Genomic DNA, 12,494 nt, shown 5'->3' with positions numbered 1-12,494 from the left:
GGTGGGTAGCATGCCAAATTTAGTAGCAAGGGTTGAGTGCGTGGGAGGAGTCAGGGGAGAGGGGGAAGAAAGGTAAAGACTGGCAGAGGGAATTAGGGCCGCTTCCCCCGAGGTGGCGCACCCCTGGGAATCACTCACTCCCAGAGGCCGAAGTCGGCCTGCCTCCACCCTCGCATCCGCCCAGCGGGTCACCAGCGCTCTCTGCTCACCAGCCTAATGATCTTCAAGGCTCCTGTGGGCGAGAAGAAAAAACGCTTGATGCTGTCCCTGAATTTGGGCGGGACTTTGGCCCGGCCCTCAGCACGCTTTTGGATGGCCTCCTTCTCTTCTTTGCTGAGGGTCGCGGGGGTTGAAGGCTGCTTGAGTATGTATGCTGAGGGCGCCGCGCTGACGCCGTGCTCGGAGAGTGTGGATCCACTCGAGCGCTCGGGATGCGGCCCCTCTGCGATGCGTACAGAGCGCGCGGGAGGCCTCCCGGATTTCGAGGCCCTCGAAGGTGGGTTTTCCTTTTCAGCATCCATGGTGGACCCCTGGGCCTGGTGGTGTCCGACGGGCCCTGTGGCTCTGAACCTTGCACGGCGGCGGCCAGCCCTTCCCTGGGAACCAGCGTCTCGCCCCAACGGCTGCGCACCGCCTCTCCCTCGCGGGCGCACGCAGCTGTCGCTCCCCGCGGATAAACCCAGCCCCCCAGGCACCCTCGTAGCCACCAGGATGTGACGCCGGGGAACTCGAGATCCCCGCAATGCTGCCACCTCCGTCTTGCCAGCCAGCCGAGGGGAGTGGGCTCTGGGGACCATTTCGGGCCGTCCGGGCCCTTTCTCCTTCTGCCTCCCCACCCCCCAACCCCTTGGGCCCAGGAGTAGGAAAAGGGATCCGATCCGATTCAGGCCGGATTCCCAGCGCTTCCTTGGAAGTTACAGTGCCAGTGAGCGCTGGGCGCACAGTTCCTAAATCTCTTCTTCCAGCTCCCATATTGAGATGAAAATGAGAACTGCAGAAAGTGTGTGTTAGAAAAAGAGATATGTTTAATACTTTAGCATCGACTAAAAAGAATATAAATTTACAAAACTCATAGTTTGTCATGAGCATCAGTTTTCTGATAAGGACCACCTGGATTAAACAGCAGCTTCCGGTAAATAAGTGCCCCATCGGCAATACAGAACACCGAGGCCGCGAGTCCAAACACCTGAAACAGAGACGCAGTGTCACTGCTTGTGGCCACGGTCACAGAGGTTTTAAGTGGTCTGCCTGCTAGCTTCCTCTCCTGTTAGGGTTCCCTATGCTGTCGTCTAATACTAGAATGGGAAGAGATTTCAGAGATCATTTTATTTGCATTCTCAAGTTTCCCCAGTACCTTCCTAGAGAAAGGGAAAGATCATTTAAGTGAGCAGAAACCAATACTGAAGTGGTGTGGGCTCTGAAGCAAATACTTGTCTGGACCTCTTGCTCCCCGATATTACTGTTTAAAGCCCTACTGATAATATTTAGTTACTAATCAACATTTCTATACCCAGTGTTCAACTGTTCCATTTTTCTATTGCAAACTGTACCAGAGAAAAAGTCAGGGTTACCATCAGCTCAAGATTTAAGCTGTGATAAGAACTTTGGAGAACTGGAGTGATGAGATGATCCAAAGTGACCTCTCCAAGGCTGGGCCACATCCGTATAGGGGGTGAGATTCTAAATAAGCCTCAGGAAAAACTGAGCAAAGGGAATTAACTGGAACATGGTCTTTAGGTTCTCTGATGGCTATCTGAGAACTGGCACCCGGGCTGGAGAAAGGGCTGTCAGTGTTATCACCGGCTCCATCCAACTGCCCAGGAGGTCTGGCTTCAGACTCTGTCCCTTTCCCATCCTGAATCTCAAACACGGCTTCCTAGGTTCTGACCATGCTAAGTATTTGGTTGCCCAAAAAAGTCATTCGGATTCTTCCATAAGATGTCACAGGAAAACCTGAACCAACCGGTTGGCCAACCCAACACTTACTATAGATGCTTTCATGACTCTGCTACAGCATGCTGCTGGTTCTGCCACCAGTAAGCATCTGCCTCTCTTCCGCTTTATTCCTGGCAAACTGATTTCAGAGAGAGGCCCCGCTGCTGTTGCTTAGTTGCTGTGTCATGTCTGACTTTTGTGACCCCATGGACTGTAACCCACCGGGCTCTTCTGTCTATGGAATTTTCCAGGGAAAAATAATGGAATGAGTTGCCATTTCCTTCTCCGGGGGATCTTCCTGACCCAAGAATGGAACTTGAGTCTCCTACATTGGCAGGTATATTCTTTATCACTGAGCCACCTGGGAAGCCTTCCAGAGAGAGATAGTTGCTTCCTTTTTCTTGTGTCCATAGTATTCCACCAACAACTTAAATACAGCTGTTTGCACTTTTGTCTCCTGTATTAGGCTTTAAGCAACTTGAGGTTAGGGGTCACATTTAAGTCCAGAGACATCCAAAAGAAATACGAGTTACCAATGTAAACCACATAATTGATCTAAAAATTTCTAATTTCCACATTAAAAAGTAAAGAAAAAACAAGTGAAATTAATTTTAATAATATACTTTATTTAGTCTGATATAGGAGAAGGAAATGGCAACCTACTCCAGTATTCTTGCCTGGAGAATCCCAGGGACAGAGGAGCCTGGTGGGCTGTCGTTCTATGGGGTCGCACAGAGTCGGACACAACTGATGTGACTTAGCAGCAGCAGCAGCAGCCTGATATATCCAAAATAATATAATTTCAACATATCCATATTATAATAAAATTATAAGTGAAATATTTGACATTCTCTGGGGGGAGTAGTAAGTCTTTGAAATCCAATGTGTATTTTACATATGCAGCTCATCTCAGTTCAGATCAGCCACATTTCCAGTGCTCAGCCACTTGTGGCTTACGGCTCTATACTTTGTCAGCACCTATCAAAGTGGACTTAAAGAATGAATCAATGAATTAATGAGGAAATGAAAGTAAATTCTGTGCCTCCTCCTTCTTTCTCCCAAGTTGAGGGATAAAACAATCTTTAAAGATAGCTAGGAGAAATTGCTCGGAGAAGGCGATGGCACCCCACTCCAGTACTTTTGCCTGGAAAATCTCATGGGCGGAGGAGCCTGGTAGGCTGCAGTCCATGGGGTCGCTAAGAGTCGGAACCCGACTGAGCGACTTCACTTTCACTTTTCACTTTCATGCATTGGAGAAGGAAATGGCAACCCACTCCAGTGTGCTTGCCTGGAGAATCCCAGGGATGGTGGAGCCTGATGGGCTGCTGTCTCAGGTCGCACAGAGTCAGACACGACTGAAGCGACTTAGCAGCAGCAGCAGGAGAAATTGCTGTTACAGCACTATCTCATTTCTGGGGTAATTCTCATTCCTTATCAAATTGCTTTGGGCCTAGTGAAGTGGAAAAGCCTTTGTTGTTGTTCAGTCATTAAGTCGTGTCTGACTCTTTGGAACACCATGGACTGCAACACGCCAGGCTTCCCTGTCCTTCATCATCTCCTGGAGTTTGCTCAAACTCATGTCCATTGAGTCGGTGATGCCATCCAACCATCTTATCCTTTGTCATCACCTTCTACTCCTGCCTTCAATCTTTCCCAAGATCAGGGTCTTTTCTAGTGAGACGGCTCTTCACATCAGGTGGCCAAAGTATTGGAGATTCAGCTTCAGCATCAGTCCTTCCAATGAGTATTCAAGGTTGATTTCCTTTAGGATTGACTGGTTTGATCTCCTTGCAGTCTAAGGGATTTTCAAGAGTCTTCTCCAGCATCACAGTTTGAAAGCATCAGTTCTTTGGCACTCAGCCTTCTTAATGATCCAGTTCTCACATCTATGCATGACTACTGAAAAAGCATAGCTTTGACTACATGGACTGGATTCTGACATATGTGGCCACTTCTCCCAAGTGGCCCATACTAAGAAAAGATAAGGAAGTTGGAGGGAGATTTATTTAAGAAGAACTTTCTAATTCACTTGTCTAAATTGGAACCTAGAAAAGTCATGATTTTGAACCCCCTCTAAGAAATCTCAGAAGAATATCAGATGAAACTGTAACTAAATTACTTGACTCTCGGTTTGTTTTGGCTTGCCTTCCAAATTAAACTGATTAGCTTTTCTTCAAGCAGTGTTCAAGATAATCCTTTTGTTACAAGTCTTCCTACCACCCATTCCCTTACATGACACATGTTTATTCCATCTGTAGCAGGATCTGGACAAGAAATAACTGAGCTCAGAACTGTGTGTCTTTCCTTAACAAGCAGGATGTATCATTTTCTTGAAAGGGGATAGCTATGAAATTCATCCACCATTTGTTATTTTTGCTTGATATCAGGTTTCTAAGAGCTTAGTATTGTAACTTATTCCTAAACTGTAGGTTCTCCATTTAGTCTAACCCTGTATATCTGTGAGAAATACAGAGTAACCTCTTTATTTGGTTAACTTCAAATTTAGTGTGAAATCATATTCCTTGACATTAATCAGGGCATGTGTTCATGCACAAAAATATTAAGCCACGAGGTACTGTGTACTGGGATAGGAGCCTCAAGGATGAAAATGATCTAGTTTTCTGTTCCTCTATCTATTTTTCAAGTAAATTTGAATTCTGATCGAACCTGAAGGGAGAAACTGGAAAGAACCTCCACTTACCCCTCCAAGGACTGTATATGTTGTGGTTTCTGGGATCAGTGCCAACACAGATACAACTATCATGAATACTGCTGCTACCACTGAGTTGATAATATCCTGAAAACACAGAATAGAAAGATCAGCATTGCATGAAGATCACCAACAGAATGAATCTGCTCCCTAAAGATTTTGAAAATTCCGTTTTTTAAAACAAATTTATTTAGTTTAAATAAATTAGTTTTAGGAAGTCAAACTGCTATTGTAAAATGACACGTATATTGTATTTGGTCTACAATTATGTCTAATGGGTATCTTAATGTATGACACACTAATCATTAATTCCTTATTAGGGCTTACTTGTTTTTTGTTGAAAGGTAGTTGGAGAGAGAACTCATCTGGTTAGGACTGGGTATGTCTTATGTGGAAGGTTTAAAGTAGAAGTCAGAATGCTTAGTTTTAATAAGTGTGGAGTGGTCTACACCATAAAACAACTTTATAATGTTACTCCAAATGCAATTAATAACACTTGGAGCAGGATAAACTTAATTTTCAGGAAAAAAAAAAAAACTCCCACACATCTGTATGCAACAGCTGGCCAACTTATGCAATCATTTCTGATGATGTAGCTCATTCATGTAATAATTTCTTGAAATGAAGCATTTCTGAACTGTGGCTTTAAGAGGTGCAACTTACATTTGGAATGGATGTATACTGTGGAAAAGGTAAGTCATCTTTATTCTGGAATATTTAACACAGAAATCTTCCAAACCCTGGTAACTTAGAAAAGTAGTTATTACAAGGAAAACAGGAAGAGATTCAACGGGGACAGGGCAAGAGTAGATGATACACTTAGGCAGAAAAAGAGTCCTCGTCTGCAGGAGATATTGAGACTAGCTGTCCTAGGTTAATGCTCCTCTCTGCTGGGTATTTAGCTGTTTCAGGGCAACAGACCACACCTCTGCTCCAGACAGATAGCCGGCCTCCTGGTAGTAATTTGAGTAAGTGTATATAAATGGCTTCAGATAAAAAATGATGTTCTAGGAAGGGCAGAGAATAATGGCTGGGGATGGGGTAGTGGGGAGGGAAGGATGCTTCTGCCCCAGAATATCAGTGATCCTTAATAGTGGTTTCAAGCCTTGTTTTTCTATTAAAAACCGAACATCAGTATGCCATGGAGTAGACTATAAATTTAATTACAAAAATGGAGGTTTCATAGAAATTTTGAGCCTGTTCTTACATATCACCACAAAAACCTGGGTTGCCTCACTGTGTGTGTCCTGTCACTGGAGCACTTGAGGGGACCAGTCAGAGGACACCTGCTCTATGGACTGTGTTAGGTACTACACCTCTGGGACAGTGACATGCATCACAGACCTGTTGTGCAGGCGACCAAGCCCTTTCCTAATCAGTGAAGACAGTGGCCATTGATAGAAGTATTGACAGGTTGCCTTCCCCCTTCCTTCACCCCCCGTAGATTAACTGGAATCTTCTGCCGTCTTGGTGTCCTTCACTTATGTTACAGGCATTATTCCCAGCTGTGCTCCGGCCTCGCTCCTGTCGGCCACTCTGCAGGGACCTCGCTCTGTTCGTTACCCTCCTTGGTCCCTGGCCAGGTTTCTTCAACTCAGTGCTGACCCTCTGCCCACAGCCGTCTCCTTCCCTGCTCAGTCTAACTATTCCCACCACTTTACTGTCACTGGTCCACACTGGGGGCCTCTATTAATACAGTGAATATATATATATATAAATTTTTTCTGGGCTTTCTCGCCTTACTTGTAACATTAGTCACCTCTCCTTTCTTCTCGAAATGCTCTCCTCTCTTGACTTCTGGGACACGGGTCTCGATTGGGTCCTTTCCTGTCCTTCTCTGCCTATTCGCTCCTTCCTTTCACACCAGACATTGATATTTCCCAGTCTTGCCTTCATCTTGCTCTACTCTCCCTAGGAGCCATTTTCCCATCACGAGGTGATAACTCCCCCAAAGTTGCAGCTCTAACTTCTCTCCTAAGCCTCAGACCTGAACATTTCCATCTGAATGTCCCATAAGGCACTAAAACCTTCTATTTCTCAAGCTAAACTCATTATCCACCTCTCCCCTCAAATAAACCTATTCTTCCTCCTAAACTTCCTGTCTTGTTACCCTCTTAAGACGGTTCTTTAAATGGCAGCTCTCCTTGATTTTTTTCTGTTACCCAATCCTATCAGTTTTCATCAACACTCTTTCTCTCCAGGTACAGTTTTAACCTTGATTTAGGCCTTTCTCATTTTCATGTCTGGATTATGATAACAGACTTTTAAGGGGTCTATGAGACTCACCTCTGGTTTTGTCCCTCTTCAGGCCATTATTGACATTGCTACCAGCGATCTCCTCAAATATAAGCTAATTGTGTCACTCTACTTAAAAATCTCCCAAAGCTTCCAATGGCTTTTGGGTTAAAACCCAGGGCACTCGAATTCTTGCATGCTCTGACCTCCTGCTGCTGCTGCTGCTAAGTTGCTTCAGTTGTGTCCGACTCTGTGCGACCCCATAGACGGCAGCCCATTCTCAAGCCTCAACTCTTGCCCCCTCTCTGCTTTGTGGCCACTCAGGACTCCTGCAGGTCCTTGAGGGCCCAGCTTTTTCTCCACCTAGAACCTCACAGACACATTGTTCCCTGTACTGGGAGAACGCTCAGCCCTGTTATCAGTCAGCTGACTACTTTTCATCCTCCAGGCCTCAACTCAGGTGTAGTTTTCCTCAGGCAAGCCTATTATGATTTGGTTTCCTTCTCCTCCTGGGAACCTCCACACCATCCAGGGAGCACCTATTAATATTATACTGAATTGCTCATCGGTCTTTCTTCCTGGCTATATGGAAAGTCTGTTGGGTGCAAGATTTGTGTTTTGTTTTCTCAAAGAGCCTAGTATAGAACCTGGGATTAGCAGATACTTAATATTTGCTGAATAAATGATTTCATGGGCTCAAGAGCAGAGAGGAGTCTGGGTTTCATGATGGAGTGATAACTGAGTTGGCCAGATAGCATCGTTTCTCAGAGTACAGAATCAGCCCAGGCTGAGTCTCAGAGATTTGGAGACTACTTTTCAGTATGCTGCACATAGTCCACGCTCCCTCTCTGTGTACTCTGTGAAATTTATTTTCCAAGTTTATTACTGGGACATGTAAGAAGCTCCCGAGGATTATTACAGTTTGGGGAAAAAAATAAATGCTAAAATGTGCTAGTTTTATTAACCTTGGAAAAGCAGAGTGTGAAGAGCACTATATAACTTTTAGGGTGTAAGATGAACAGGATGTGACCATGTTCATCATCTCTTTGGGATAATTTAGCTGAGTCCTTTCTGCCACTAAATGATGTTACAGGACCACCTAAGGAAGGCTTTGTCATCTCCTGTCCAGACCTTACTGCAGTCAGGTCCAGCTCCACAGTGGAGAGATGCCTCAGAGATCCTATTCTTCCCCCAGCTCTCCACTTTGGGGACTTTCTCAGCTTGTGATTAGCCTGAAATGCTTATCATTGGCTTTCAAAAGTGGTTCCAGAAGGTGCCACCTTAAGGCATGTTTATGGTTTGAGAATAGCTCTAAAGTCCTCTCTTCCTTAATACGGGTTGAAGTGAAGTGTTAGTTGCTCAGTGCCCAGTTCCCGGCGACCCCATGGACTATAGCCCACCAGGCTCCTCTGTCCATGGGGTTTTCCAGGCAAGCATACTGGAGTGGGTTGCCATTTCCTACTCCAGGGGATCTCCCTCTGACCCAGGGATTGAAGCCGAGGCTCTTGGGTCACCTGCATTGCAGGAGGATTCTTTACCTGCTGAGCCACCAGGCAAGTCCTCTAATACAGGGTTATCAGCTTGGATACGAGTGCTCTGGAACTCAAAAGGATGAGACCAGTGCAGCTACCTGTCTGGCCAAAGGGTGGAAAGCCAGCACAGGTCTCAGAAAGGAGACCTAAGGACACAAGATTCTGGGGCTAAGACTTGAAAGAGGAGTGTGAAGTTGCTCCGGTTTTCCTAGAACCAGCTTATGGTCCAGGCTGACAGGCCAAGAATCTTAGCTAATATCTTCAATTGCCTGTTTCAAGAGTTTCTGGACCATTTGGGCACTCCACTGGGCAGCTGTTCCTAAAGCTGTGAGTATGACAGGTAAAGTCCCTATGCTACTGAATAAGGTTCTACAAGATGAGTTAAAAATTATTTATCATCAATAATGACAGACATTTTAAAGTAAGATAACATTGTGCTTTATTCAGCCTCTAAATTATTTTGATTTTCCATTTAGTGATCAGGGATATGTAAGATGTAGATACTTGTGTATCTGGCTCCGTCTCTGTTCCCTAATTTTGAGGTCATATCAACATGAACTTCAAAGGGAGGTAAAGATTAAGAATGCGCTATGATTTTATTTGACCATGATCTTAAATTTAAATTTATTTTGATGATCTACCCCTAAGTGAATTTCCCTAACAGAAACATCAGCCGTTATCTACCGAAAGATGGAGCTCCGAGGAGAATCCATGCTCAGCGGTTGCTCTGGTTCGCTGAGGATCTCCCCAGAGCACATTAGCAGTGGATAGAGATCCTCCTTCCTAAGCCTGTTAGAGATTCCTTAAAGGTTTACGAAAAACAACAGAGTTTATTAAAATGTCTCTCTATGGCAGGAAAAAGTAGTTAACAACAAAACTGAACACTTACAAGTAAAGGCCAAAATAAACAGCTAATTAATCGATCAAGTCTGAGTATATATAAAAGTATGAAAAAGAAAGTAGAAGCGACTTCAAATCCAGTGACGACAATGTACGGCTCTGGCGCTTGTGCTAGGATGAAAAGGGTCATAGATGTCGCAGCTAGTGCCTAGAGGGGAAAAAAACACGACCTCTTCAGTGATGATTGAACAAGTTTAAGCTGTAAAAATGATCGATTCTAAAATGTCAAAATAAACGGGTTTCTTCTTTATACACACACACATCTAAACGAGGCAGACTGAAATGTACGGGTGTCGACTTCTCTTCTCATTTTAAGAGAACTAGGTATCCCTTCCTGTTTTGTTTAATTAATTTCTCCACTTGTATGCCTAATGCCATCACTTCCCACAGCCATGCCCTTGATCTTTTCCCACTAAGTAGCTCGGTTTCCCTCTCACACCTTCACTCTCTCCTCCTGCCCTAGCTCCTTTCCTCATCATCTTATCAACATATCTAAGTTATCTTCTCTCTCTCTTTTTAAACAATATTTATTTATTTGTTTGGCTGTGCTGAGTCTTACTCGCTGCATGTGGGATCTAGTTCCCTGCCCAGGGAATGAAACCGGGTCACCTGCATTAGGAGCATGGAGCCTTAGCCACTGGACTGCCAGGGAAGTCTCTAAGTTATCTTCTCTTAAAACATACACACCCCTTCCTTTCATCTGCTCCCCACAGAAATTCCCATTTTTCTACTTCTCCCTATAATGCTTCTCAAAAAAAGCCTGTGTACTGGCTGTTATAATTCCTTATCCTCTTCATCACTCCTTAACTTGTAACAAAAATCTGGACTCTACCGTCAAATTTAAACTTAGAATGTTGCTATGAAAAACACTGGGGGTGCTTCTCTGGTGGCTAAGTGGTGAAGAATCCATCTACCAATGCAGAAGATACAGGTTTGATCCCTGGTCTGGGAGGATCCCACATGCTACGGAGCAACTAAGCCTGAGCACCACAACTATTGAGCCTGTGCTCTAGAGCCCGGGAGCCACAGCTGCTGAGCCCACGTGCTATAACTTCTGAAGCCCACGAGCTCTAGAGCCCGTGCCCTGCAACAGGAGAAGCCGCCACAGTGAGAAGCCTGTGCACTGCACCTAGAGAGTAGTCCCTGCTTGCCGAAACTAGAGAAAAGCTCATGTGGCGACGAACACCCAGCACAGTCAAAAATAAAAATGATTTTTTTTTAAAGAAAAATACTGGGAAGGAAAGTTTAAAACAAAGTGTCAGAGAAAAACAATTCTCTGAAGAACCCTTTGGAGAAGAAAAGGGAAAAAAAAATCTGATACATCACTTTTTAACGTATTTTCTCTTATCTAAACATAATGCAATCAGAATGAACAAAAACGTAAGTGAAAAAAACCCAAGATAATTAATCTAATTTCCTCATTTCCAAATGAAGATATAGAAAAGAGAAATGATAAGTGACTTAAAGGAAAAAATAAGCTGGTCAGTCCCTGAGAGTCTGTTGATGTTGTGATGTTCTTACAGGAGATACAGCTTTATCCGAAGTCTCTGTGTACTTGGAAAATGATTTTGGCAGGAGTCTTTGCTGACTAGACTTTTATGATCAATCTGTCAGCATCCACATTCTCTTTTTAACCTTGGATCTGTGTAGGCTACTTATTCATAATTCTATCAGTTACTTTGTTAGTGTAAAAGTAGCTTACTTTGAAACTTCTAAATTGGTCAGTTTTTTTTACAGTAAATGTAACTAGTTACTAAATAATGTGTTCTTTATAATTAATATAATTACTATCAGCAACATATCTCAAATCACTTCATTTACTCTACTGAACCAAATAAGGTCTTGAGTTCATGGGTTATGAAATCAAGGGTCACTTTTTCAGTCCCCATCATCTGTAACCTCAGAATTGGGCACATTTCCCATGATTTCAATCACCCTGGGTTCTCCCCCAATTCATACTTACAGCTCTTATAATTTTCCTGTCTCCTGGCCTTCGTTTTCAGTTAATTTTTCAACATTTCACTAATATCTCAAACATTTCATCTCTCTATGTAGACTGCTTTTGCCAAGATCATCAATGATTTCAAAATTACTAAATTTAACAAACATTTTTCAATCCTTATGTTACTGGACCCCCATGACTTACTTGCTATTGGCTTTTTCCTACTTTTCTACTCCTTGACTCCCATGTCACCTCTTTGAGTTCTTATTCCTCTGAAACTATTCAGCCTTGGTGGGCTTTCCTTTTACGCATCACTTTAAAATCCTGACATTTGTTTAGATTCTATCCACAACCCGCTCAACAAATCTGAGTCTCTATCCCAGGTGTATCTTCAACATCTCACACATAAACAGCCATTTAGAACATCTGAATAACCTACAGGAATCTTCAGTTCCCCGTGGGCAAAACTGATGTCACCTTGTCCCTTGCTCCTGTATTCACTATCTTAATTGGTGATGCGACCAGCTATCTTTTCACCTGCCCTGGAAACCTAAGATCACTGCTCCAACTCACTGCCCACAACAGACCAGTCATCAGGTCCTGCTGACTTAATGCCTAAACATTTTGGGAATCCACTTAGTCACTCCAATTACTGCTCTTCAGTATCTTTTCCTTGAACTAACCTGACAAAGGTACTACAGTGAAATTTCTGAAATGAAGATCTGTGCAACGCTCCACCTGTTTAAAACCCTTCCGTGGCTCCCCATGGTTTTCAGAATAGAGCCTCCCTTCACCATGGGGTCCAAATCTTCCATGACTCAGCTCCTGTCTACTTTAGCAAAGAGCTGTTAACAATTTATCTACAGGATAATTCCAGTGTTCAATTCTCAGTCCTCATCTTATTTGAACTGTCATCAGTATTTGTCACAGTTGATCATTCTCTTGAGAATTTTCTTCATTTGGCTTCTAGGACACCGTACTCTTGGTTCCTCTCACTTCCCTAATTGCTCTCTCTCTCATTCTTCTTTGGTTTTCTCTGGTGGCTCAGATAGTAAAGAATCTGCCTGCAATGCAGGAGACCTGGGTTTGATCCCCAGGTTGGGAAAATCCCCTGGGAAGGGAATGGCTTCCCACTCCAGTATTCTGGTCTGGAGAGTTCTATGGACAGAGGAGCCTGGCAGGCTACAGTCCATGGGGTCACAAAGAATCGGACATGATTCAGCAACTTTCACTTTCATTC

General features: G+C 43.8%; 1 protein-coding gene across 3 annotated transcripts in view; it reads right to left on the bottom strand.

Annotated features, from left to right (window-relative positions):
• The window catches only part of LOC147353377 (chemokine-like factor), a 32,885-nt gene that overhangs the window by 11,925 nt on the left and 8,466 nt on the right, over positions 1-12,494 (bottom strand). Inside the window, exons 2-4 of one of the 3 annotated variants that reach the window (XM_086350997.1) lie at positions 9,302-9,460; positions 4,637-4,732; positions 1,004-1,186 (exon numbers count right to left, since the gene is read on the bottom strand). In XM_086350997.1, coding sequence (XP_086207123.1) covers positions 1,070-1,186; positions 4,637-4,732; positions 9,302-9,460 — 372 coding nt within the window. In that variant the 3' untranslated portion in view covers positions 1,004-1,069. Of the gene's footprint in view, positions 1-1,003; positions 1,187-4,636; positions 4,733-9,301; positions 9,461-12,494 lie in introns of those variants that run through there. The other 2 variants (XM_086350996.1, XM_086350995.1) reach the window with 2 other exon arrangements.

The sequence above is a fragment of the Bos grunniens genome, chromosome 18 (genome assembly GCF_055505025.1).
Source record: "Bos grunniens cultivar Pamir isolate PY7600 chromosome 18, Bosgru_T2T1.0, whole genome shotgun sequence".
NCBI classification, from domain to species: domain Eukaryota; kingdom Metazoa; phylum Chordata; class Mammalia; order Artiodactyla; family Bovidae; genus Bos; species Bos grunniens.
The sequence above is the reverse complement of the archived record's forward strand: the minus strand, read 5'-3'. Positions and strand labels throughout refer to the sequence as shown.